The sequence below is a fragment of the Eutrigla gurnardus genome (assembly GCF_963514095.1).
Source record: "Eutrigla gurnardus genome assembly, chromosome: 14".
In the NCBI taxonomy this organism is placed as follows: domain Eukaryota; kingdom Metazoa; phylum Chordata; class Actinopteri; order Perciformes; family Triglidae; genus Eutrigla; species Eutrigla gurnardus.
In genome coordinates this window covers 24,457,233-24,484,443 of record NC_139937.1, presented here as the reverse complement: position 1 = coordinate 24,484,443, position 27,211 = coordinate 24,457,233, and the positions used below count along the sequence as shown (strand labels likewise).

The following is a 27,211-nucleotide window of genomic DNA, read 5'->3' as shown; positions in this document are numbered from 1 at the left end:
TGATACAACCATTCAAGTAACAATCATTGTCATTTCATCCATATATTAATATGCTTGACACTCAGACTGTGGATCTGACCAGCACCGGCCCTCCTTCCTGCCCAGGCTCACATCTGCAGTCAGGGAAAAGTGAAACTCTTTAACTATCTATGCATGACGGCGTCTGTCCCACGAGATACCAGTCTTCCAGTATGGTGCGTGGTTTCCTCCGTGTGTCAGTGTGCCGGCATCATTTGGTGCTGCACACGCTCTCATTGTGGAGCTAACAGGCCTGAGGGTGTGCCACCGAGTATAAATAGTTGAACAAAGGCCCTTTTGGTGCTGAAACCTGAAGCTCCGAGTGATTCCTCCCTCTGGTAACCCTACACGCTCGCACACTGAGAGGCTGGACACAACCGAGGGATTAGACCCTGAGAGGACGCACACTTTCCACACTGCTGCTGCCGCTGGGTTTCTAAGGTGCCAGGAAGACCAGACCAGCAAGAAGAAGAAGAAGAAGACCCACCCAGCCCTCCTTCCATCCATTGCATGAGCTGAAAGAGAGGAAGACCACGCCCAGAGACCCAACAGGCTCCGGAACCAGTCTCCTCCCAGACCTGTAGCCATCGTCGGGACGTCTTTGGCCTCTTAGAGGTTTTGACAACCAAGCTGGAATAGCAGCTGCGCAGATTTCTCTCGTGTGTCCCATTCTGAAAAGTGTGTGTGTGTGTGTGTTTGTGAGAGAGTGTGTGTATGTGTGTGTTTTGACACCGGTGAGAGCCACCACCAGTCTTCTTTCTCCTGTCAGGATGTCTACAGTACAAGAGCTGCTGCTGCTGCTGCTGCCCCTCATGGCACTTCAAGGTGAGTGGGCAACAGTTGTCGCGGTGTCGCCATGGCAACACCTTGGCATGTAGATGAACTAACATCCAAACACCCCCCCCCCCCCCCCCCCCCCCCCCAACTAACCCCCATCCCATCGTTAGTGATGTCTGCTCTGTATGTATGTAATGTTCTCGAAGTGTGTGTGTGTGTGTGTGTGTGTGTGTGTGTGTGTGTGTGTGTGTGTTCACATGTGACTTTTTCTTTTGGGGGGGGGGGGGGGGGGGGTACACGTGTACATGCAGCAGTCATCAAAAGGTCAAGAACATTCATCTCTCCCCGTGTTCGACCGCACGCTAATAATTATTTTCATTATTGATTTATTTTCCAGAATTTTCCTCAAATATACTTTCTTCAAAGTTGGTTTGTCGGGACTTCCTCAACACATCCGACCAATCAAAGAACTTTGCTTGAAAAATTCCTTCAATCAATCAACTGATTCAAGTATTTGCTGATTAATATTCTGTTAAACCAAAATGCTATTGACTATTTAAACCAGAAGCAGATATAAGTAAATGGGGTTAGACCCACGGAAACATGGCTTTTCCTTTAAATGCTTTTCCTTTTTAAACTAGTTTTTTGTACAAACACAAGTTAAAACTAAACAACAAACATGCCAAAAGCTTGTCGTCGCTACAGATGATGTCATTTTGAGCACATGAGATTTAAAATTGAGCACCAAAAAGAAGAAAAGCATTAAAAGAGCGATTTACTGAGCACTCATCGCTCTCAGCCCAGCTGCTCTTTGTCTCACGCTCAGTCGCTGACAACGATACCACAAGCCTTCACCATTTCATGGAATATAATAATTAGAATAACGTTGTTATTCCTGAACATGAAGCGGCGGTTTATCCCGGATATCGAGTTGAGTCAGGAAGCGGAGAGTGAGCGGAGAAGTGCAGCTTCTCTTCCAGAGAGAGAAGTTTACACATCATCAGCTGACAGAAACAGACAGTTTGGTGGAGGAGCCGGCGGGTTCGTTAAGGAGTGAAGTGATGGAGCACATCTGGAGCCGTCGAGTGAGGATGAGGATACAAGACGAGACAGGAGTTCTCCCAAAAAAACGAGAGGGAAGGAACAGATGGAAGCTTTTTTTAAAGCTGAGCTGGAATTCAAGACGTTTCTGAAAGAAAGTGGATCAAGGAGGGAAGAAAATAATAACCACAAGCTCCTTCCCTGGGCTCCATCTGAAGAGCAGAGGGCAACGACGATCAGAAATAGGAGAAATAATAATAATCACCTGTAGCTCAATAGTGTGAACTTGATTTGTTGTGATGCTCAAGCAAACGTCTCTTTTTCCAAATGTAACACAGACCACCGCGTGTCCTCGCTTTCAAACCCAACCAGAGGCTGGAAAACTTAATGCAACCGCGGGGCGAACCTCGACTAATGCATGAGGGAGAGGGAGGCCATTTAGGCTGCATATAGTGAAAGGAGATCAGTGTGAGCAGGATGTTTGAACAACCACACCATCTTCTCCGTCCAGAGACGTTCTGGATTCACATCCATTCCATCGCTGCTCTCCAAACCGCCACAGTCTGCACAAATTGGAAATCACATCAGGGAGAAAGCCCATCAGCATTCTGAGTGGCGGAGAACGTAACGTAATTAGAATAACTCGAGTGCTGCACTGCGGCAAGTTCTTAAAGAAAACAAAATGTCTGTATGGCTTGAATTTTCTAGAAAATAGATTTGACACTTCAGGCAAAAAAACATAAATATGCACTGCATTCTCTCTGCTGGCCATCAGGGGGCGACACCAAAGAAGTCTGATTACGTCAGTGAGAACTTAAAAACGTGTTCTTATGGCTTAATACATCGCTGTAGGTTGAGTGTGTGTAGTGTAAAACAGAAACCTTTGTAACTGCATTCTCCCTGCTGGCCATCAGGGGGCGACTCCTCTGGTTGCAAAAAGTCCGATTACATGGAAATCTATGAGAAAATTACCCAACTTCTCACTTAATATATTATCTCAGTAAACATTGTAAACATGACTTTGTGGTCTCAATCTCTAGTTTCAAGTCTTCTTCAATCCAGCATGACGTTCATTTAAATATATTAGCAGGGGATGCTTTAGGGGGCGGGGCTTCCTTGTGATTGATGGGTCGTTAAAGAACTTTAACCCAAGACAAGAGCAGCAGAGTAGCACCAACAAGTTAAATGGACGACTGTGCCGAGGATTTCCTGAGGAGAGAATGAATGTTTCATTCTTCAAAAGAGATCCGGGTTTATTTCACAGAAGGAAACGTTACGTAGTACTAAGAGCCGATAAAAGAGCTTCAGGACAGAAAGGAATCAAGTGAGACGAAACCAGACAGAAGACAGATCTTGATCCAAATCAAAACATGCACACAGTCGTACGACCCGAGGGGCTTTACGTTGCCCTCAAATGTCTTTGCTGCTTCCAATTTAGACCTAATCTGTTGCTGCATGAACTATTTGTCTTCATCTTTGGTAATCAGATGACAGTTGATACATTTTTGTGGACTTCTTTTTCATTTTTGTCTGTTTACTATATTAGGATGGATGGATGGATGGATGGATGATGGATTGATAGGAAGGGAACAACTGGGGAGGAAAAGTCTTTTTATTCCTTGAGGAAATTTTCCAAAATGTGGTGTTTTTTTGGGTCACATGTTGGATGTCTTGTTTTGGTTTTTGGACTCAACCATAAAACAGAATTTGGTTCCCTCATGTTTGTTCTCTATGATGCACCAGCATGCCGTCACTTTACCAGCCATGACAACATCTCATGGTTGGTAAAGTGACGGCTGTAGTAGAAATGCTGGAGACTCCACCGGTTTACTTGTTCCAGTGGAAAGTCTCGCTCGCTTGGCGTCGAGGGAAACGCGGCGGACGCCCGGCGTTTCCCTCAGGTCACGTCTGTGTCTGTGGATACCCAGCCTTGGGAACAGATGTTTGTCCTCATCTCTTTTGCTGTCGCTTATCCAATTTCCCCATCTCCTCTTTCTCTCTTACGGCCAGTTCAGCTAAAATACTGATCCTTTCCACACTTTCTGCGTTCCCCTTTAGCTCGTAGCGACATGCTGAGACAGCCACCCTCAGTGTTAGGCGGATGGTCTTTTGTGCGGCCAAAGCTGTAAAGCAGATTTTTTTGTTTTGCTTTGTATGCCTCAGGGGTAAACAGCAAATGATATGAGGGATTAAGAAGCCAACCCCCTCCCAGGGGGAAAAATCCTAATCTGTAATTTCTGGAATATCCGTTGCATAATCCTGAACCTCCACAGATTACGCAATGGATTTGCATTTTTTTTTTTTTTTTATGCTGTGTGTGTGCAGTGTCCTGCTGCTGTTGCTGAGAATGGTTGCAGGAGCAGTTTGCTGGCTCTGTTTACTCTGCACATCCTTTTCTGTCTGCTTGCATCTTCGTCTCTCTCTCTCTGTGTGTCTTTTTCGCTGTCTTCTCAACTTGCCGTCTCAGCCTCGGACAGTCAGCAGCGTCCCTGCCCACCTCGCACAATCTGCCCCTGCTGCGTCACCAACCTTCCCTCGGGATTAACGCCTCACGCTGTGTGTGTGTGTGTGTGTGTGTGTGTGTGTGTGTGTGTGTAGCTGTTCCTGCTAGGGTTTTTTTTAAATCGGTGTCTGTCCGAGTTCATTCTCTCTGTCCTGTGACTCAAGTCTTCTTCTGTCTTCATGTCCTGCCGACCGTCAAACAATAATATCTCCTCTGTAGTGTCTCCTCCGTCCGTGTTGCAGGTCTCGCCTCCTTTTTTCTCCAGATTCAGTCATCTCAAACTCCTCCCGTGTCTCTCTGCATGCATGGGATGTCTGGTGTCTCTTTGACTTTCTGTCTCTTCCCGTCTGTCCTTTCTACACAGTAGACGTTGAGATCCGGTGGTTCAGCGTCGTAAAAGAGATATTACAGGGTTGTTAAGTGATGAATGACTTTCATCGACCTCTATTGGCAGTGGAGGATTAGCCGCAGCACCGACAGCTGGTGCATCTTACAGCAGCCTGTAATTAACACCAACAATCAAGCCACAATTGGAACAGACAAGAAAGCCAATTAGAGCAGAGATTTAAGAGAAAAATGGAACTCTTTCTCCACTCTGTGAATAAGTGCACCTGTTCTCCAGAAGCTGTTGCAGGTCTGTTATAGATAATATAATCCAGAGGTGCTCAGAAGACCCGCCTCCCAGAAAACCAGAAAAACCGAACCGTCTATTATTACTTTTGGTCGAACTTGCATCGTTTTTGGCCATCGTTTCCATCCTTGATTACACTATTGCACTCATTAAAGTGCAGAAATCTGGGAGAACAATTAATGTACTGCAACAAAATCTGGAACACAAACACCTGATTTTTACACCCAGAGTGGAAGTTTTTTTTAGCAGACCCAATAGATTTTTTTCCATCCAAACAAAATGAATGAATTGGTTTTGTTAAGGCAGGTTTATTTAAATAGCACCATTCAAGGCAATTCAAAGTGCTTTAAAGAGGCAGAGAAATATATTAATTTGTATAAAAGCAAGCAATCTGCACATCTGAGACAGGAGATCAGCTTAAAATATCAAGTTTAACTTCAGCTCCACTAAATCTGCAGACTCAAGTTCAGGTTGACTCATTCTCGGGTCCAGCTGGGTTCGGGTCTGTGTCACGGCGACGGGTTACATTTACATCTGTGTTTCTATTTTTGGGCTGTGAAGTCTGACATGATGTTCTTAACTTTCTCTCCTTCTCCTTCCCCTTGTTTTCTCTTCCCTCCCTCTTCTCTCTCTGCAGTGCATCAGCCGGCATTAGGCCTCTTCCCTCCCCACCCCCCCATGCTTTTACAAAAAAAAGTCTATTTATTTCCTCCCCTACGTGTTTCTCTGCAGCGCGGTGTCATTTCTGTGATTCCTTCACAGGGAGCAACAGATAATCTTTGTTTTTTATATGTGTGTGGACGTGAGGCTGACGTGCAGCCTCCGTCAATCCAGAACTTTCAATGATTTGATTTTATCTGATCAGTTTCCTGTCCTCTCCCTCATCATCCCCCTCCCCCCCTCCTCCTCCTCCTCACCCATCTTGCGATTCGAAACAAACGCATCCCCAGAGGTCAAAGTTAGTACAAGATCATTGGTTGAGAGCCATGCTGAGGCCTCAGTGGGAACTGCAAGGTGCAGTGTGAGAAAGAAACATGTGGAGTTACAGGTGAATAACTCCCGGCCGATGAGAAGTATGTGTCATGATGATGATGGCATATATAGATTCACGCTTCTATATATGGATTTAGCTCAATCACGATCGCTAGAGCCGCAAACTGCAACGTCTTTATTTCCCCTCACTTTCACAATCTAAATTTACTACAAAAACTTAAAGATTCAATTCACAACGATCTATGTGCTGAAATTATGAGTGGAAATAAAAAATGCAAAAAAAAATGAAAGATGTGCCCCGTACAAAAACAACAATGAAAGAAAAAACAAGCATGCAGTGAGCATTGGAAGAAAGCACGCAGAAAATACAAAAGTTTTGTCACGTGGTGTTTAGACAGTTTGCCTGCAAGTAGTGAAAACACCAGAGCTCTGCCCGTTTACATCGAGTCACAGGTCCATGAAAAAAAAAGAAAAAAAAAAGAGGATGATGGCCACCCACGGCTTTGACCTCTGAACCCTGTGACCTGCGAAGAGACAACGAGCATCAACGTGAAACGGGAGGTTTCTAACTGTTTTTCCGCTCCGTAGCGTCCGTGTGCCGGGGAGCCTGCGTGGAGGTGGACTCGGACACCGAGGCCGTGGCCAACGAGGGCTTCAAACTGGGCTGCATCTCCTGCAAGATGAGGGGCGAGGTGCAGGCCACGGCCTTCGTCGACTGGTACTTCAAGGCTTTGGACGACACCAACTTCAGCCATGTGAGTAGCAATAAGAAACACGACGAGGCGGGCTTTCCAAAAGACTCTGTTACTATTTAAAAGATTCTTGCAGAGCGTGAGATGAAATTGATCAGGGTTTAAACACAGCTGCCACTCACACAAAGACTGGAAACCAGATGAAACCTCTAAACCTTAACATCGTCTATAACTGGCTCGTTTAATCCGTATAAAAAAATAAAAGTGTAAATATGCAAAAAGAACTTTAGTCCAACAAGTAAAAATAGTATAAAAATGAATTTCCAGCAAATACAATGCAGCCAGTTTTCTCCCCGATATAATAAGTTATCATGTTTGCAGATAAAGCAATAAATAAAATCAGCACAAAGCCCCAGATAGATCCATCATAACGTGGTTATTTGTCCTCTGTTTCTGGGGAATGGCTGCAATGCATGGGGGGGAGAGAGGGAGCAGAGTCTTGCATTTTTTATGACTCTTGCTGAACTAATCATCCCTCCAGGCAAAGCAAAGAGGCCATTATGGTGCATTCGTATAGCAGCAGAAATCCCATTAGCTTTCAGCTGCCATTTAGAATCCGTGTCCACTAATTCGAATAATTAAGGTGAGGCCGTTTACAGCGGCTCGGACGATTCAGGGAAACAGCAGCGGTGGTGATGCGGAGAGAACAGCTGTCTGTTTGCTCAAGGATGAGGGAGAAAACTGCAAAGTCACTCAGTAATCCGTTTGTTTTGTAGATATATTTATTCTTGCAAATGCAACCCTGAGAATATTAGTCATCAGGTGGAAAGTCACACCAGATGTGGAAACGTCGAGTAAAGGTTGCTGTTTCGCTGACTCACTTCGTAGCTGAAGGTCTTACAGCATGAGGAAGCAGCAGCATCTTTCAACACCTTTGTGATTGAAAATCTTGTTATCACTTTGCTGAATGTTCAGTCTCTATTTTGCTCCTGGCCTCCTTTTAAAAAAAAAAATTCCCATTCCAGCTGTACAACTATGAAAACCGCACACAATACATCTACGACCTGCGCTTCGACGGGCGTCTGAACTGGAACGGCAGCAAGAACACCGACGACCTCCAGGACGGCTCCATCCACATCCTCAACGTGACCGTCAACGACACGGGGACCTACAAGTGCATCTTCACCCGCACCCTGGCGTATAGCAAATACAAGTTTCAAACCCACGCCAACAAGACCATCGTCATGAAAGTGGTACAGCGACGTAAGGGCAGACTCGAGGGATTGTACTGTGTGTTTGAGCGGGGGAAGGGAGAACTAAATCTCAAAGAGCCACATCACTGCTCTCATTCTCAGTGTCAGTATTTCACTCCGGAGATCGGAGACCGAAATGTTGGAGAGAAGGAGTGTCCACATTACTGATAGTGTAGACTAAAAAAGGCAGCCGTTTGATATTATGTTGCGTTTTTTGAGCTGCCTCCAAATTCTGTGCATTAATATCGCAGCAAACAACTATTTGCTTTATGTCTCCCTCCCTCTGTGTGTGTTGTAATCCAAGCTTCTCTGTGCTTTGTTTACACGGCCGAACGTAACAAACGGCAACGATAAAATCTCCCTCCACTGTACACTAAATGTCCTGCATCAAACAACAGGAGAGGGTTGCTAGTGAACATGCTGGAGCATTTAACCGGTGGTGTCCCTCAAGGTTCAATGCTGGGGCCACAGAATTTTTAATTATTGATTCAGGATTTGTTTTTCTTTTTAGTGCTAGGCTATCTTTCACCTGCAGGACAGTGAACCCCTTTGGAAGAAAACTGTAGGTTAACGGTGTCTGCAGCAGGGTTGTGATGAATTATGACTCTATAGGTCAAACAGGACAGGAGGTCATGACTTACGACTTGTCGCGTTTAAAAGATGTATGGCCTGGGCAGCCTCCAACGTAAGCGCACGGACAAGATGTATATCTTACCTCATCTCCCTGTTGGTCCCTCTAGGTACCAGGGGCCTGGCATCCATCCTGTCCGAGGTGATGATGTACGTCTCCATCATCGGGCTACAGGTATGGCTCGTCGTGGAGATGATTTACTGCTACAGGAAGATTGCAGCGGCAGGAGAGGAAGCTCTGAGAGAGAGCGCGTGAGTAACCCATGAAACACTCCAGAGACAAACCCAGCCAGTCCTCCGTTTACCGGGCCGTCCAACCGCTATTCCCCCCTTTGAGTTTCCTTCCCAACGCTGTTCGGAAAGCAGAGACACGATCGGTTTCAATCTGCTTTTTTTCAAAATAATCATCTTCCCTTTTCCACGCTGAACTGACATCATCTTCTGGTTCTGATTCACTGATCTTGACTTGTCTGCTTCTCCTTTCCACCACTCTCTTCCCTTCAGGGCGGAGTACTTAGCTATAGCATCGGAAAGTAAAGATAATTGTGCAGGTGTACAAGTGGCAGAATAGCACCGGTAGGTCTGAACTTCATTTCAAGTCTGAACTCACTTTCTTCTTGTCCTTTACTCTCTCTTGTTTATTTTACACAGCAGGTACTTATACAGTGTGTTAACACATGTTGTATTGTATCAGTTTATAATATATTTTTTCTGATTTAGCAAACACAACTTCAGCCTTACATGCTTCTCTGGTTAGCAGACATGCTAAATATTCAACATTCGGAGCTTCAAAACAGCCGATTAACTAAATTAGTGCAAGTTTGTTTTATCTTCAAATAAGACTCATTGTTGTTTTTGTATAAAACCAGTGTAACTGTTATTCTGTGTTATTGTTTTCAACTATTCTTTCTTACTTGACAGTTTCATGTGTTTCCCTTCAGGTCGAGGAAGAATTCAAGATGGCTTCCTTAAGGATTCTCACATTCCCGCCTCTCCGCTCACAACCCGGCCATCCTGTCCACGTGATGAGAGATCAAACCCACGGAGAGGAGAAAGCTTTTTTGTTGTTTTTTTAAAGTGACTTTCTGCAAAAGGAGGGGAAAGCCTGAACCGTTTCCTGTTCTGAGGTACAGGAGGGAGGCACCAGGTCCAGCAGGACAAGAGACGGGGCTGAACTGTATATAGGCGTATATGCACAGATAATCCTACATAGATATTATAGCCCTATATCAAATATCCACAATCTGCATGCTTACAAGCTATATTCTCAATGACCAACATCATGCTTCTGATGAGGCAGACTTTTCAAAGGACCTGTGAGTGTATCCTAAAACAAAATACTAGCAAGGAAATTTGACTACAAATTGTATCGCTTTTGTGATGCAACGCTGCTAAAAGCTGCAGAGGAAACACTGAGCTGATTTTGTCCCGATGTTCAGGGTGTAATTTTTTACTAGTTTTAATGCTGCTTTTTTGACATAACTTTATCAAAATCCCTCCCAACGACAGGCCAATATCTAAACATTAAAGATCCCCATCGATGTTTTTATTAGGCTGATGAATAATTAACGGTCCAACCCGGCTGACAACCTTTTATTTTTCCGTTTTTATCTCAACTTCTTGGACAACACAGAGCTGATTTTACTGTCCTCCGACTTCCCAGAGAGCTCACGACGACAAATCAGACAAAAACATCAACCGGCTAAATTCCAGTGGAATTCCCTTTTAGTTGAAGACATTTCTGCAGACCACCACCCAGAAAAATGCCCAACAACAAACAGACGACGACAATAAAAGCAGCTTTACCTATTTGATATAAAAGTGTCACTTTTAACTGACTTTATCTCCAGCAGGAAACATCCCAAAGATAATAACGTACCACAAAGCCCCCCTGGGTGAAGCCAGTGGAAACCAAAAAGGAAGGAGGTGAAGCCTTCCACACCTTTAGCGCTGCAGGCCTCCTTCCTTCCCTTTCAAATCGACCACTAGATGGCGGCCTGACGCTGCCGTCCTTCGCCTTTAGTTCTCTCTTCTGTACCAGAGTTTGATTCATTTGATTCAGAATATCTGCATGTTTGCTGATGGAAGAAGTACAAACACAGAATGTCCCAAGAGAAACAAGCGGGGGAAAAACAAGTGACACCACTTACAGACTGATTTACGTTTCAGGTTTTCCAGTTAAACTCCTTTTTTCCTGCAAGGATGAATCAACTGGTGAACTAAAACCCCCTCCCCATGTGTCCAAATGTTAAAATACTGTAGTCACTTCATGTGCAGGTATGCAACGTTGCTCACCACAATAAAGCGATACACTTAAAAAAAACATAACAATAAATGTATTGTGAGGAAAATCAGGCCGCGTCTCACTTGAATTCTTTTGCTCTTAAATGAACAGTAAACGTGTCTGGACTATCAGCCTGATCAATATATTTTAACAGGAGGATCAGATGGATGGAGCCCACCATGTGTGATAAAAAAAAAAAGTGTTGATCATCTTAAAAAAAAATCTGTTTAGTTGCATTTTTGCAAATTTCATTACAACTCCAGTTATCAGGTAAAGGTAAGGTGCATTTCTGACAGAGTCAACGGTTGACCAATCACAGAGCGGGCCAGCTGAACAATCAGAGCAGACTGGGCTTTTTGGGAGGGAGGGGCAAGTGCTCAAGGGACAAATAAAGCGTTTTTAGAGCAGAAACACATTATAGTAGTAAACTGAAATTAAAGTATGCACCAGAAAAACGTTTTTTTTTTAACTAAGATCTCCTCCAGGTCACTAAAACCTGAATCATATTAAAATAAACAGCCTCTTTTCTTCAACAGAAGCTACCACTGATTGATCACAGATGACTTTCGGGGGATTTTGCAGAAGCTCTTCAACGTGACTGAAGAGCAACAAGTGAATGAAACTCACATCTGGCAAAAATAAACACAACAATAGTGAAATGGTGTCGGGGGTCACAACCCCCAGCTGAAAATGGTTGATAAATAAAAAACATATGACAGGCCGTGACCTTTGGAGGACGATCACGGCTCCTTTGAATGTGAAGAAAGGCACACAGACTCAAGGATGAGTGATGACGTGTTGCATGTTTTAGAACTTTTCATTTCTCTCCATGGCGCAGTGTACAATCACATCTTTACAGTACATTATCTATCATCCCGGGCTCCTCCGCCATCTCTCTCCCCCTTAATGTACCCCTGACACCCCCCCCCCCCCCTCCCTCAATAAATATTACGCCATTTTGTTATCCACAGATGGCCATGCACAGCGTGGCCCACATGCTTCTGTAGCCACCATTTTCAGTGAAACAGAGAGAGAGAGAGAGGAGGTGAAGGGGAAGAGCATAGAGGAAAAAAAGAGTGGAAGTAGGAGAAGAAGAAGAAGGAGAAGAAGAAGAAGGAGGAGGAGGAGGAGGAGGAGAAGAAGAAAGGGGGATGTCAGCGGGTGAGATGTTTCCACATGATCGGAGACCAGAATAGAGTGGAAGGTGAGGGTGAAAATGAACAACAAAATAATAAAGATAGAAAATGAATCGAGTAAAAAGAGAAGACGAACGAGTCAAAAATAATCATACAAACACACACACACACAAAAACAATACTGCAAAAACAGATTCCCTTTTTTCTTCACCTGGGCCCACAAGATTCTGGTTGGTCCTTTAGTTTTGAAAACGCCCGGCCCAGTGGGACAACGAAGTAGCCAACTGGCATTTAGGTTTCCACCTGATCAAGTCTACGGTAAATCCTGAACTGTGAACGTCTGGCTCCCGCGATACGAAGAGTGAGCATACCGAACGCGAAAGAGAAATCTTCAAAAAAAACTAACTCAAGAAATGCTAATATGAAAATGTAACAGCTGAAACGATGAGGACTCCTCGTGAACACGCACACATCAGTCAAGTCAACAAAAAAAAAGTCTTCTTTGCTTCTTTTTCACGGCCTCTACACACATTCAAACACAACTCATCATTATTATTATTATTATTATTATTATATACTACTTTGTTTGAAACATTCAAAAAGTACTAGCATCACTATTGTCATTATTGCTGTGACCAGTAATCGTTCCTGTGAAGCTCCTCTTGGTCCGCAAGCAAATCAGAGCGCAAAATACCCACCGGATGACTTCTTAAGAGCAGGACAGGACTTCAGATCCAAAAAAAGTCATCGGTCACAATAAATACTGTCAGTCAGTCCGGTCGGACGCGGCTTGCTGTCCTAACAAACGACCCGACAGACTGAAAAAAAGAAGTTAAAACCAGGAGTGGGATGGTGTTTGAGATTCATCTTCAGATGTATAATCTGCATCTAAACGTAAATCTGAAAACTAAAGTGTCTGGTGATGAAATGGTCCTCATCCCCTTTCAGGAGGACGGAGGGCCTTTGATGGGGGGGCTCAACTCGGACACTGAGGAACAAAAGAGGCATCCCGCTCCAGTCGGCACTCTCCCCTCTCTTTCTGGGTGTCCGTTGGTCGCATCCACACAGCTGGTTTGGTTGCCCCCCCCCCTCTGTTTTCAGCAGGCGTTCACTGGAGAGGCGAAGGTATCTAACTGTTCCCGGGACTAGGAGGAAGACCTCCCACTTTCCAGAATCACGGATCCCTATGAAATGTATCCTGTCAGAAGAAGAACTGTGAAAGTCATAAAATTGAGTTCTGAGTAAAAGGTTTTGTGGAACGTGGATGGCCATGATGAAGTGTGTGATTTGTGAGGAGTGGATGGTCTGCGTCGGCCCACCAGTGGCCTGCTTCTACATACAGGTGACTTGCAGCTGTAGGTAAATTATTGCTGTGGTCCTGATAGCTTCCAGTCTGAATGAGCTCACTGTGAAGTTGCTACTGGTTGAGGCTGAAGACGAACTTCGGCATATTCAAGTCAGTCAGGCGAGGAGAGTTGTGGGTAATGGTGTCCTGCTCCTGGCTAGTTCCATTTGGAAACGAGGGAAACCCTACCGGTCCACCAGGGAGTGTTCAGAGATGGCAGACAGTAGTGGGGGGGTGTCAGGCCTCAGACAGGGACTCTGTGACGGTCTCATCGGGGGGATCCTGCTGCACCTCTGGGACCACGATGCCCCGATGGAGCTTTTCTAAAGACGTCTTCATCTGGGAGATAAACATGGATGATAGAGGGGATAGAGAATTACATAATGCAGTGACGATCCAGCACATTATGAGCACAAGCCGTTTCCATGACGCACACCTGGTCGAGAAGCGTGACAGAGGACTGCAGGATCTGCTGCCACTTGCTGAGCTGAGCCTGGTGAAACTGCCTCTGAAGCTGCAAGACCTGGGCCCACTCTCCAGCAGTCTGGGGCAAAGGACTGGGGAGAGGAGGAGGAGGAGGAGGAGGAGAGGAGGAGGAGGAGGAGGAGGGGAAAGGAGAGGAGGAGGAGGAGGCGGTAATGGACAAGTGTCAATAATGACAAGTTTCTATTGCCAGTAGTCAGTAATGCAGTGTTTGTGATTTAACCAGAAAGAACATATTATCTTGGCCACTAGGGGCAGCAGAAACATGCTATAAACTCAAAACTGCTATTATATTAGAGAGTATATGTACTATTATCACTGTTGTTGATATGACAAACTTGTTGGCAGCATTACTTTTCATTTAAAACTGGCTTTTCTCAACCTCGTGAATTTAAGTCTAATATTTACTCTCCGCTAAACGCTCCACCAGCTGTTTGCTGACATGATCTGATGTTTGGTGCGAAACAGGAAGTGTAGTGGTTTTTTTTTTTCTTCTGAAAAACAGCTGCATAAAGTAATCCAAAAACAATGCTGATGAGAACTGAGCAGTTATAGCTGTAGCTGTAAGATGGCACAATGCTGCGTAATCTTCTTACGACGTGATCTATTGTGAAAGTTGATGAAACATTCGCTTTTTCACTCTTGATTTCACACCCGGGATCCCACGAGAATGACTAGTCGATAAGCCCCGAGACGCCTCGTATGGAAAACAGCGAGCCTGTGTTTACCTGTCAGCAACGGAGTAGGAGTGCCACGTCTCCAGTGTATGAGCCGCTCTTTCCAGAGCGTACAGCTTGTAGAAGAGCAGCATGTTGAGAGCCACCAGCACCACCAGACTGACGGGGACAGAGAGAAGACGAGGGTCGGATTTACGGGCCGCCGTGAACATGCTTCAACAAATCACTGAGAGCCAGATACTGCTTTCAACTACTGCAGCGTGTGTCAACACTTATTTCACAACACAAGGTCATTTAACTGCAGGAAAAATCCACTCCGACACAAATGTGTTGCTGAAATGTGATGTGGTTTCCTCTGGTGTGACGATAACAACAAATCATTCATTTCAGTGTCACTACGAGCCTGAAATAACCTTCAATCGTTGACCTCCTTTATATTTTGGTTCCGACTTCTGAGCTGTCAATCACAACAGAGCCAAAGAGAGCCGTTGAGCCGAATGTTATTACGCCTGGAAAAATAGTTCCTTCCAAGAAGTGAATTTGGAACTGGAAAAGGGAGGATTTTAACGACGAGGTGAGTTCTAACTAACCATGACAAACGTTTTCAGGTACATTCTGTAACATAATCTCAAAATATCTAAAAAATATAACAAAGTAAGTTCGGTAAACATGGTAGAGGTTTATGTGGCCGATGGTGTCGATCCACTGGTGTGGATTTTTCCTGTATCATCCACATAGTGTTTTCTTTATGCAGCCAGTGGTATAAAATCAAAGCCTCTCATACGAACCTGATACAGATCCTAATCACAAGAAGAATTGCAGAAAGGAAGGGGAAAAGAAGAGAAATAGCAAGAAAGGCATCGTGAGGCTAGTATAGGTTAGTATGCAGATCGATATCCAACGCGTCTGAATGAGGGAGCATTCAGACGTGGATGGAATCAAGACAGCAGAAAGTCAATACGATCAAAACTACACAATCAAGCCAGATATCATCAGGAAGGAAGTACAGGCAGAAAAGGATGAAGTGTATCGCATGCAAGGACACACATGCTATTATAAGTAACTGTACTAATTTTGCACATTCAGAAAGTCCCTTTCTTACATAACCATCTCTATTTAGAACAAGTTGTTTGCGTTCTGAGTAACTCATTGTGTGTGAGCTGGATTCATATGACCAGTGAGCAGTAAAATCATACAACTGTTCAGAGAGGCTGCATTTATTATCGGACTGGAAGCCACAAAGACACTCACATGAAGCTGACGATGAGGAGGATGGTGGATATACTGTTGGGTCCTCCACCACGTGAACGCTCTCCCAGCTTTATATACTGAGCACCTAAAAGAATTTTTAAAAAAGAATACAAAATGTCAGTGATCATTTTTATAATAAATACATTTATAATTCTATTGCTCCGTTTAAACAGCAAGATAAATCCCAGTAAAATGGTGTGTGATAACGGCCAGTTCCCCCTTCTTTCCAAGGCCCAACAAAAAGAAACTCCTCTTCATTTCCTGACATCCCAATATGTTCAAGGATCGACTGACAAAGGCAGTAATCCTACTCTGACTCTGACGTTTTAAAGACTCCAAAGCAACCAACGGCTCCAGTGTTTGTCATGCAACTCCGAACAGAACCACTAGAGGTCAGTATTGCACAGAATATGAGGAGAAATCCAATACACAACTGTGTCCTGGCTGACTTACTGGCTTCTCTCCTGTCCCTCTCCTCCCCGACTCCTCTGTCCCCCCGGTCTCCGGCGCCCATGCCTCCTCCCTCCCGTTCTCTCTCCTTCTCGCCCTGCCGCCGAGAGCAGGTGCGTTTACGGCGGCGCATGGCCGGCGGGGTCTTGGCGGCGTCGGCGCCCACTGCTTCGCCAGTGGTTACGACGGAAACCTCGGTCTGCATCAGCGTCTCCAACTTGGACACCTCGCTCTCTGCAGAACGAACAGAGGGAGGAATTAAATTACACAGGAAAGTACGGTGGGGAGACAAACCGCCACAATATGTCCTTTAAATGCAGCCAATCGGGTGATTTTTAAATGGTGGAGGTCTGAATCAAGAGTATGAGATCAAACATTTTGATGAACAAGGAATTATTTCTAACAAAATAAAACTATATTTCTGATCGTAGGTGATGTATTTTATGGTAATGTCAGATTATGATGATGAAGCCTGCATAATGTTATCATATTATATGCATATGGTGTTTGTACTGCATTTTTTTTTTATTTAAATGGACCCCCCATGCACTCTCAGTGTAAGTGCACTGGAGGTTTCATATAAACTGCATATTGGCAAGGCAGCTTTATTTATAGAGCATGTTTCTTTACAACACTCAAGAAAACAGGAAGGTTTTAAGTGTCAATACGTTTTTTATAGATCGCAGGGCAGCTTCACAGTAAATACACATAAGCAGCTCCAGATCTTAATCTGGTTCAACCAAAACGCCTCCGTCTGAAGACCTGAGAGTTGTGATCAGCTCAGAGAGCAGCAGTGGAGTGGAGTCGCACCATGCGATGGTTTAAAAACCAATAGAAGGATTTAAAAAGTCAGTTCTCTGCTGAATGGGAAGCCGATGTTAATTTGCATGTTGGAGTATTGTCATGACGCTTTCTTGTAATGGAAACAACTCTGAATTCTGCTGTAGTGTTTTCCTATTATTTGTTATGATAATGCACTGAATAAAGCATTGCTGTAATCTAATCTGTTCAAACAAATGCATGAACCGGTTTCTCAGAATGGGTGTGCAACGATATCAAACATCCATACTCCAAAATCCTGTTTATAGCCTGCTAACGCATCTTAAATTTGAGCTGTAATAAAAAAAAAAAAAAGAGTATTTTTGACTCCTTTAGATCACATCCTCATATCCTGCACCTGTTTTACAATAAATGCCAAACAAAAAACTAAAAATATTATTAGTTATTAATAGGCAAGCATAAACATATCTTCTACAACACAAATGAACACTCGGCCGTGCTCTCATGTTTTGTGGTCTGCAACATTAAACGTTTGGATCTCATGTCAAGTGTTTCCTTTTGGTTGCGCGGTTTCACTTGACTTTTTGGTTTTGGTTATTTACAAAAGGGAAATAGGCCTGAATCGGTCGGTTTGGTTTCCACAAGCTGTGTGTACACACACGGATAAGCTGGACGAGTCATGTGACTCACCCATGTGTCTGTAGTACTCCTCGATGCCGCTCCAGGTGTTCTTCTCAATCAAGGCTTTCACCAGACTCCACGGCTGCTTCCTGTAGCAGATGTCTGAGGAAACTCTGGGCAGAGGGAAAGCAAACCAACGTTCCTCAAAACACATATAGACATAAATAATGTGTTTATAAAGAAAAACCTCATAGCCTTGACATCTAACGACTGACACCTCTTTATCAGACGACGTCTGATAATCTTCAACCCTTACAAGTAATTACTTTTCTTCTTTTTTGCACACAAATCCTCCCTGAATAGACGAGGAATTACCACAAATATTAGTTATGAACCTTTTGGCAAAAAAATGCTGCCACACAATACGTTGTCATGGCAACACATCACACATCGATATGATGTTGCAGGATTACGGCAGTGGACTCTAGAAATGAAGAGATGGGGTCTGCTCAGTTGCTCATTGCGAGCGGCCTGATAACACTTCTTTTCGGGGTCTGCTTGCTTGTATGATTGCCGGCATACCGGATTTTACCGTGCATGGCTTGTCCCCCCAATGATATGACACGTGACGTCTCCTCTGTTAACTCTCCTTGGTCTGGCCCAGGTTACAGTGAAGATCTTAACGAAATAATGTTGTAAAACACTGCAACACATCACACTATGTAGAATAAAGGCATTATAAAAGCCTTGACACAGATTTCTGGATTCCTATTCAGGTTATTAGTGGAAAAAAGGCTTCAAATAAATACAACTAGTGAAACTGTTACTGAGAGGAAGACAATCAAAGGCTTTACTTAAAAACACGCCTTGCAGTTCTATTGCATAATAGTCTACTGGAGAAACTTCTCCGTCGGCTTTTTTCTCCTTCCTTTTTTCCCCCTCCTTCCTCTGTTCAGAAAGATGCCTTTGCTCTTTGATCCTGAGATGCTGACATACACCGTACTTGTACTGGAAATATGCTGATGTGCCATCAAGTCAAATGCAATATATGTGGCCAGCAATGTCTGCAGAAGTGAGAAAAGAAAATGTGGTGGGCGTTGGAAATGGAAGCAACATCACAAGTAGGCGTTTAGCGTTGGAGCTGAAAGCAGCAGGGGACACTTGAGGACGCGAGGGGAGAGAAAACTGATGGGATTAGCTCACGTGAGACTTTCTGGTCCCGAGGTTTACCAGCCTACTATAGTTTGCATCATCTATTTTGCTGCAAACTGACAGCACATGTTAGCTTTCTCTCTCGATTTCATTGTTTAAGTCTGTGTTTCTCCTTACAGGAGACTGCAGGTGGACATCGGTGGGTCAGTGTACGTTGCTGTTTTGTGTTCTTACCACCCTACCACATATAATCCCACTGATGGCCCTCCTTAAATGGTGTTTTGGTAAAAATCATTAGTTGCAGTAGCATTATGAGCACATAAATTGTAACTTTGCAGCCAAAGATGAAGAGTTTTCATCATGAAACCTGCAAAGAAAGTTAAAGGTCTGTGCAGTTGGTTTAGTCTAGCGTGCATAAGCAAAACATATCAAGAATAAATTCAACACTTCAGAAATCTGTCATGAAGTCAACAAGCTCTCACAGGAAAGCCACTGAGTGCGATTGTCACTTGAGGCTCTTGACGGTGGTTTTCACAGCCAACGGGTGAGCTCAGGGTTAAAGAAAATAGCACCCACAAAGATTACCTCCGATAAGGCAACAACAAACATACCTGAGCCGACTCTTGTGCTTGTTGATGGAGGTGAGGCAGTATCTGTGGACAGTGTAGAAGTAGTCCTGGTAGGGGATGCCTGAGGTGATGACCTCCGAGTCCACCACGAAGCACTCGCCCCGGGCGCTGCTTTTTTGCAAAGTCTGGAAGCAGGAAGCGGAGGTGCATTGTAAACGTTTGCTTCTGACAAAACCCAACTACTGGCACGTCTGCTAGTTATAGCTTGTTTGGCTCATAATAACCTGCTGTAAAGATATGCTTCATCAGAACTGCTCGTTGCTCTCCCCAACTGGGAGGGCTGCGAAAGACAACAACCTTTCTAAAACCGGCAATCAGCCGATCACGCCCACTTCCCACTGTGATTAGCCAGCTGCGTGGAGGGTTTACACTGTCTCAAGCTCTCCCTTTCCATTCTTCACACAAGTAGTTCTATTACATTTGAACAACTGAACACTATGGATGCTTCAAGGGAGACTGTATGTCTCCTCAACCCTCCATGACAGCTGGCTTTCACTCCACCTTCCAGTGTGGCCGTCCAACGAAACATCACATGAATCATTTCCAGCCTAACCTGGCATTCGGGGTGCATGTTTTCTGCTCTGCATTCATTGTAAATAATCATAGGTAATCAATATTACAAAAACACCAGTTGCATGATATAACAGGACCTCTAGAAGTCATACGATTCAAAATGCTTTGAGGGGGAAAAAATGGTATTGAGCTTGGTAAATATTTAAAATTGAATCTAATTTTCTTGTCACTCAGGATTTATGAAGTTATAGTTGTAATTGTAATGTGTGGGGCCAGCATTAGAAGCCTAACTGGAACCATTACAAAGCAAAAATAAAATAAAAAGAATCCCCAAGACACAACCACATACAACTATAGAGGAAGATCCGCTCCACTGTTTCTGTCTCCGTTAATGAAGCAACTAAAAAAGGCCGGTGTTTGTGAAGGACTGACCTGCGTCTCCACCACAGGGGCAGTCTTGGGGCCGAGGGGGTTGTTGAGGGCGATAGTGTAGCTAAGCACACGGCTGGTATTCCCACTGCTGCTGTCCTGCTGCCATTCACCCACCGACAGGTCTAAAGGGAGGGAGAGAAACGACACCGACGACATGAGCAAGCAAAGACACACAGGAGATTTTTGTGGAAATAAGACGACAAGAGAGGTTGAGAATTTATAAATGACAAGGAGAGAGACCAAGAGATCCAGAGGGGTTGAATGGGGAGACAGTGAGAGAGAGAGAGAGGGGGAAACAGAGGGTCAATCCACACTCCTTCATAAAGAAGGAAATGTCCCAATTAGAGCTACACAATGTTCCCAAGCAGGCTGGGCTTCCAACTGGGGTAGCCACTAGCCAAATCAGCTCCACCTCTGTCCTCATTTGACCTGCTACGGAAGAAAAAAATAAGCTGCATTTCTGCAACAAAAAAAAAGACCTTAATTATGAGTATCAGATCAAAAAGAAAATAGCTGTTCAGTAGCAAAGCAATAAAAGTGGTCAAGAAAAGAGAGACCAGTAACGGAGGGAGGTTCACACAGCTAGCGTGGCACCCTCATTAGAGGCACAATACAGTGGGCCAGAGCGTCTTTGAAAGGGGACTGGGGTACTTCACTACACTGGCATTTATATGCTGGACCGAGTAGCACAGCTGCTTTATAAGAGCAATAAATCTACTTTCAAAACAGGAAAAAACATGGAAAATCAACGTTTCCACAGATGAAAAGATGATAAGCAGAGATATCAGCAGGTCTATTCTTTTCTGAGCAAAGTTTTGGCAGCAACATAAATAGATACACGTACTGCAGTTGCAACTCAGTTTAATAGCAGAAATATGTCGACACAGAATGAAAGAGTGAGTAATTCTTTCATCTTTTTTTGTTACTCGTTCAGTAAGCAACAGTAAAAACAAACACTAGGGTGCAACTGTCACTGTTTCAACAGGAAAAACTTGTTCTTTTGTGCTCAATGTTATGGGACAAGTTAATGCAAGTTCTGTGCTGGTTGCTGAAATGTATTCTGGGCAATGTAGGAACAATGTGATCATCGTTATCACCAGCTTAATACAGTCTCACAACATGAGAAAGAGCTCACAGGGAAAAAGGGACAAAAACTGCCCCGATTATTTCATCATTAAAAATAAATCTTTTCGTAACTAAAGAGAAAATTGTGTACAATCATAGTAAAATTTGAATATTTTTGTGTGTATTTCTAGGCATATAACAACCATAGACAACAATAACAAAGTAAAAAGCTAATATTTAAAAGTTTTGGTGGTTTGCATGGACTTCGTTACATTATATCTGGAGATTGTATAACAAACAACAACAAACGATCTGTATTGACCAACTATGACTCATCAACGAAATTCTCTAAAAGTAATATTTGCTTTTTGTAAATATTACTGTAAATATCTGTGACTCAAAATCGTGAGTCATGATGTGAGTTTTGTGATGCGTTGCAACCCTCGCGTCCAAACAGAGTTTAAGCGTGGTATTTGTGTTTGAACTCACCAGTGAAGTGTCGCTGGGAGAAGAGGTGCTGGATGAAGTGTGTGTCAGCAGAGAACAGCAGGTCGTGCAGCTTGTCCACACTCATGCGGACCGCTGTGTTGATGTGCAGCCGCCCGTTCAGGTCGGCACAGAACGACTCCACCTCACCTGAAGGTCAAAGACAACAGACATTTAAATGTTTGTTTTTATTTCATTGTGGTTTAACATTTCCCCATCTTCTGTTCAGTTATGAATCCAGTTCTAGAAATGCATCCAAATGTAATGTTAAACTTTGCCAGCGTATGAAACATAAAAACACTTACATATGTTTGTTTGAGAGATACATTTGATTTAAATGCAGATTCCCACACACAGAGCAGTAAATCCCTCCATGTTAAGTTTGGAAAAACCTCCCCTGAAATCCAGCACGATGATCTTGTGATCTTGAAGGAAGCATGCATCCGCTCATGGACCGGAGGCTCATGTTCATGGCAGCGGAAGGTGTGAACATTAACGGCCTTCTCATTGGCTGAGCTGTAACGTTAGCTATCTCAGAGCTGCTCGGTGAGCAAGCAATGAACTATGCAGCAGGCAGATATCTCTACACCTATCCAAACCCTTTAAACTAGATTCAGAAGAAATGGCTGTTGTGTTTTCCCCGATTGATAGTTCCCTCAATTAAGTATGTAATGATTAAAAATACACTTTTAAACTGTTAAATAATGTATTCTAATCTACTTTAATATCCATACATTGTGGGTTCTTGCGGTGGTTTGTTCAGCAAAACAACACTCACTCTCTTCTTGCGTGTCAGAGGAGTTGCTGGGGTCTGTGGGCAGTTCCTCATCGTTGGTGATGTCCAATGAGGAGAGGTTTCCCAGACTGGTGGTTGGCGGGGGCAGCATGTGATTGGCTGACTCGGACAGGCTGTCCCCACCCTCTTCCAGATTCTGATGCAGTGAGGGGGAAAAGAAATCGCACACCAGTCAGCAAGAGGTTTGTAGGGAAATCACTCCATTGTCATATGACCTGAGAGGAAAGAGGCCTCGGCTGAGCGGGACCTCGTGTTGATGCGGCCTGAGCAGACGGAGCACTGCAGCCATGCAATTAATCTGAAAGTCAACACAGCACTCTATTCACTGTAGCTTTGCTCGGGCTTCGTCTGTCTGTATCAGGATCAAGACAACAGAGCAACTATACAGGATTGCACATTTTTACTTCAATACATCCTGCATTTATTGTCTAGTATTTCTGGTTAATTTCACTTCATTTTATTCAGTGATTTTATGTTGATTTTGCTTTATTGTTTGCCTTTTCTAAGCATTATCGCTGCTAGATGCTATATAAATAAATCTGCCATGCCGTAGACTATGATGAGTTGATACAAAAAAAAAAAAAACTACAAGTACAGGGATTTTAATCAATGTGTATCATCTTCTAGAAGGGTCGTGTTGTTGGAGCCGGTGCATTTACTGCTCTCATTACATGTAGAATTTCTAACGCTGTTATTATTATGTTGTTAATTCTGTGTTGTTTAATGTAAACATGACATCCACTGCACATCTGTCCATCCTGGGAGAGGGATCCCTCCTCATGTACTCTCCCTGAGGTTTCTTTATTTTCCCATCGCCTGTTAAAACGTTTTTTCCTTATCTGATGAGAGTGTTTTGGGGTAGAGGATGTTTGGAACCCTCTGTGATTTTGGGGGTATATAAATAAACAAATTGAATAGAAAATGTGATTAATGTTAAATTATTAATGATTAAAAACAAGTACTTTAATTCATCAGACTATGCATAACACAAGACTGAAGCCTAGCTTCTGCAATGCTGTTTGCCAAAGTGTGTGTGTGTGTGTGTGTGTGTGTGTGAGAGAGAGAGAGAAGAGCACTCACAAAGGAGGCAGCAGCAGAGACCAGGGCAGAGGCAGAGGCGTTGGTGGGGGAGCTGGATGGCAGCGAGCTGTGGGAGCTGGGCGGGCTGGGTTCGAGGTGGTCGGAGCTGAGTCTGCGTCCAGATGACGAAGGCACCTCTATAGGCAGACAGGAGGCGGAGGAAGGGGGAGAGGAGCCCCCGAGGTTGGTAGCTGAGGGAGAGCTGGCTGGACCGCAGGGCACCAGGGGAGGGAGGGAGCTGCCCGTAGAGGTAACCGACACTGAGCTCAGGTCTAGTAGATCAGTAACCGACACTGACTCATCTCCTGGCCTGGAGACCAGAGGGAGAGGAAGTGAGAGTGTGAGGCGGAGACACATAAAGAGGGGCTAGAAGGGGAGGAAATCTTTAACTGACAAGGCATGTAACACAATTAGTTTGCTAGCTGCCAAAAAACACGAGTTGATCAGACTTAAACACACACATTAGACACACACGCACACACAATCTCCTGAAATCTGAGGATCTGCTTGTTTAGTTAAAGGGCAAACTCACGCCTCATGCTATATGCGTGTCAGTTGTTCTGGGGATATTTGCACATACATGCAACCCAAGAACCCGATGAAGTGCGTTTTTTACTCTAGTGCTTTTCCTGTTTTACCCATTTGCTATTGAGCTGTCGGCAAGTACTGAAATGCATGTACTTGTACTTGGTCTGGGAAAAAAAGTGGTATCGGCACATCCCTAAATTACATAATACCCTCACACATATAACTTACTCTTTCAAGTCTAAACTCTTGAACTGTACCACAGAAAATCAATTGTGAAATATGCTACAGATGACACTGAGAGCACCGAGGGGAATATTCCGAGTATACGGGTACATTTTCTGTTTCATAACAGAAAAACACACAAACCATTTATGAGCTTGTTTTTACACATGAGTACTCACAGTAGGCCGTTCATGTGTTCGGCGGTGGGGGAGACATAGTCGTCGTCTTCACTAGTAAGGCCCAGTTCAGTGCCGTAACACTGGTGTACGATGTGCCACAGCTCTTTGGGGGATAGAGACTGTAAAAGAAACACAATGTTCTTGTTCAGTGGTTGATTCGGATCAAATTAAAACAATTACTCTTATTAACAAACCAACCAGGACACAGCCACTTAATAATCAGCATAATACGAGTCATGTATCACACATTTATCTTTTGGATCCAATTATTTAAATATGATAAAATCATTTAAGTCAGTTTCTTGTCAGACTTTGAAAATTGTGCTTCAAAATAGACTTTTTTATTTATTTTTGCTGCTCTCGTGGGTGGTTTTAATCATTAAATCATAGCAGCAAGAAAGTCATTTTGAAGTTCACGTCTGATTATAGTCACAATATACTGTAGCTTGTAATAACAGCAATTCTTGGCAGCGACTTAATGTTTTGTTTGACAGCATTTGCTCTCAAACAAAACATTACATGCAGCTAAAACATACGGTCGAGGTTTCATCTACAAGACTGTTGCCACGTGCCTTAATACTACATTATGCTTCTGCAGCAGCGCTGTCCAAATAAATGCCTATATTCAAATGTAGCAAATTACAGTGATTTAACTTTTTCGCTTTTGCAGCCATCTGCTGCTTCTCGACAGGCTGCTCTATTCTGAGACCTTAACTACTAGCTGTGTGAGACAACGGCACAAACCGGCAGGAAGGTTGGACAGAATGGCGTACCTTGTCCAGCAGAGCGTTCTGCCACAGACGGAAGATCATCATGAAGCTGCGATCCCTTGCTCCGAAAGATGTGAAGAAGTGCTGAGAGGGTGAATATCAGTGGGACAGGAAGACCGGGGAAAGGAAGGAAAAACAGAAAGACGAAAAGTGTGATTTGCCTGGTGGGTTTTTCCTCTGTTGGGATGTTTTCTTTGTCACAGTGAGTCAAGATAAAGTTGAGTCAGCTCAGTTCAAACATGCTTCACTAGCAAAAAAAAAGGATCATTTAAAGTAAACAGGAGCAACAGCTTCGACGCCTCATGCTTTGGTAGAAACCGTTAACTTAAACTAAAAAAAGAAATGCGTAGGAAATGAAAATATGAGTCTGAGAGCATTTCAATTGCTTCACAGTGGCTGAACATGGTGAAGCCTGAGCAGGCAGCGTGTAGCTAACGGTGCTAACGGTACAAACTACAGCAAACAACACACACAGAGGGAGAGCGACTCCATTCTCTGCTCTGGTGGACAGTACTCTACTATATCTGTACATAGAAAACAGCTGTATTAATACTCTGAATGTCGTACATGGCTTCCTTTACCACTAACACGTGTTTCTGATAGAACAAACGACAATATTATTTGTGCTGGAGTCTGACCTTCTCATTGTCAGTGCTGATCTGAATGGCGTTTGGGATGAGCTTGGCCGTCTTCTCCTTGGTCATAGAGGTCACGTCTTTCAGCAGGATAGTGATCTGTAAAAAGAAGCGGAGCGATTGACCGCGTGCATGCTCCAGCATGCGCTTCTGTTTGCGATACTCTTATCTTACCAAGGGCCATGAGCGTATCTATATTGATCTGCAAACAAGCGCATTAGAATGACTTCTTATCTGATTGCAGGTGTGACATTAACCAGGTGGCAACAGGCGTTTGTTTGATGGTTGCGCGTGCAAATGTGTACACAGTATGGCCATGACTTACAGTGGTTTCCCAGCGGAAGATGTTACTGTAGAAACAGAGCCAATTCTCTGACAGATAAAGGCGGCCCTGAAGCAGTATGTCCTTCTGCAGAGCGCAAGAGTAGTCTGAGAAAAGAAACAGGAAAAGAAAAGAGGTCAATTGAAAGGAGATACAGCAGCAGCGAGAGGTTGATTTTTAAGAGAGGAGTATTTAATCTACTTGAGTGTTTAGCGATGTCTATTAACATGACACACACAGATTATCATATGCCAATGCGTCTTTGACACTTCACCCACTCTCACTCACCCACTATAAGTCGCTCCGTGTCAGGAAGTTTCTTAAAGAGTTTGCGAAAATCCTCGTTCCGCTGTTTGTATGTAGGACTGAGAACCTGAGGTTGAGGACAGGAAAGAGAAAGGAGAACATGGTATGTTACTTCTTAACTAGCCTGCACAACAGTTCATAGCTTTGGGCTGGAGCGGGAGGTCGGTTAAATATCTAAAGGATAAACAGCGTTTCTCCGTGCTTACTATGTCAACTAGTTCCACTTGCCTGGAATTAAACTGTATATATATATATATATATATATATAAAATTCAGGCAAGGCAAGTATCCTGGTGGAGAAAAAACCTAATGAGGGTCTGTTAATGTTTACTTACATTGTACCAGCTCTGCATTTTCTGTGAAGGAAAGAAGAGCATATTTAGTAGCGATCAGTACACTTTGGAACAAAAACATAATATTATACCACAAACTGATGGTTTGCAGGTATGTAAAAATCTATCAGCGTACGTTTGGTAGAGTAAGGCACTTCTGAATGTGTATGCATGTGTGTGATCCTGCCAGACACGTTTT

General features: G+C 43.8%; 2 protein-coding genes across 8 annotated transcripts in view; one reads left to right on the top strand and one right to left on the bottom strand.

Annotated features, from left to right (window-relative positions):
• scn1ba (sodium channel, voltage-gated, type I, beta a) lies at positions 1 to 9,827 on the top strand. Of its 3 annotated transcripts, none has more exons than XM_084027104.1 (7): positions 1 to 633; positions 788 to 843; positions 6,552 to 6,718; positions 7,681 to 7,918; positions 8,649 to 8,790; positions 9,043 to 9,114; positions 9,480 to 9,827. In XM_084027104.1, exons 2-6 carry the CDS (start codon positions 789 to 791, stop codon positions 9,107 to 9,109), a joined length of 669 nt encoding a protein of 222 aa, XP_083883230.1. In that variant the 5' UTR covers positions 1 to 633; position 788; the 3' UTR covers positions 9,110 to 9,114; positions 9,480 to 9,827. The 3 variants fall into 3 exon arrangements, with proteins under 3 accessions (XP_083883230.1, XP_083883231.1, XP_083883229.1); XM_084027105.1 differs by having other exon boundaries at positions 1 to 677; XM_084027103.1 differs by having other exon boundaries at positions 1 to 843.
• A 2,062-nt stretch (positions 9,828 to 11,889) lies between these two features.
• The window catches only part of gramd1a (GRAM domain containing 1A), a 29,089-nt gene continuing 13,767 nt past the window's right edge, over positions 11,890 to 27,211 (bottom strand). For 4 of the 5 annotated variants that reach the window (XM_084027863.1, XM_084027867.1, XM_084027865.1 and 1 more), the window contains 17 exons: positions 27,016 to 27,036; positions 26,663 to 26,747; positions 26,378 to 26,481; positions 26,056 to 26,151; positions 25,421 to 25,501; positions 24,648 to 24,766; positions 23,719 to 24,028; positions 22,621 to 22,774; positions 21,846 to 21,992; positions 20,292 to 20,413; positions 19,329 to 19,471; positions 17,635 to 17,738; positions 16,168 to 16,398; positions 15,715 to 15,799; positions 14,515 to 14,622; positions 13,740 to 13,860; positions 11,890 to 13,642 (listed from right to left, as the gene is read on the bottom strand). In XM_084027863.1, the coding sequence (XP_083883989.1) occupies positions 13,541 to 13,642; positions 13,740 to 13,860; positions 14,515 to 14,622; positions 15,715 to 15,799; positions 16,168 to 16,398; positions 17,635 to 17,738; positions 19,329 to 19,471; positions 20,292 to 20,413; positions 21,846 to 21,992; positions 22,621 to 22,774; positions 23,719 to 24,028; positions 24,648 to 24,766; positions 25,421 to 25,501; positions 26,056 to 26,151; positions 26,378 to 26,481; positions 26,663 to 26,747; positions 27,016 to 27,036 (2,133 nt within the window). In that variant the 3' untranslated portion in view covers positions 11,890 to 13,540. Of the gene's footprint in view, positions 13,643 to 13,739; positions 13,861 to 14,514; positions 14,623 to 15,702; positions 15,800 to 16,167; positions 16,399 to 17,634; positions 17,739 to 19,328; positions 19,472 to 20,291; positions 20,414 to 21,845; positions 21,993 to 22,620; positions 22,775 to 23,718; positions 24,029 to 24,647; positions 24,767 to 25,420; positions 25,502 to 26,055; positions 26,152 to 26,377; positions 26,482 to 26,662; positions 26,748 to 27,015; positions 27,037 to 27,211 lie in introns of those variants that run through there. The other variant, XM_084027864.1, reaches the window with a different exon arrangement.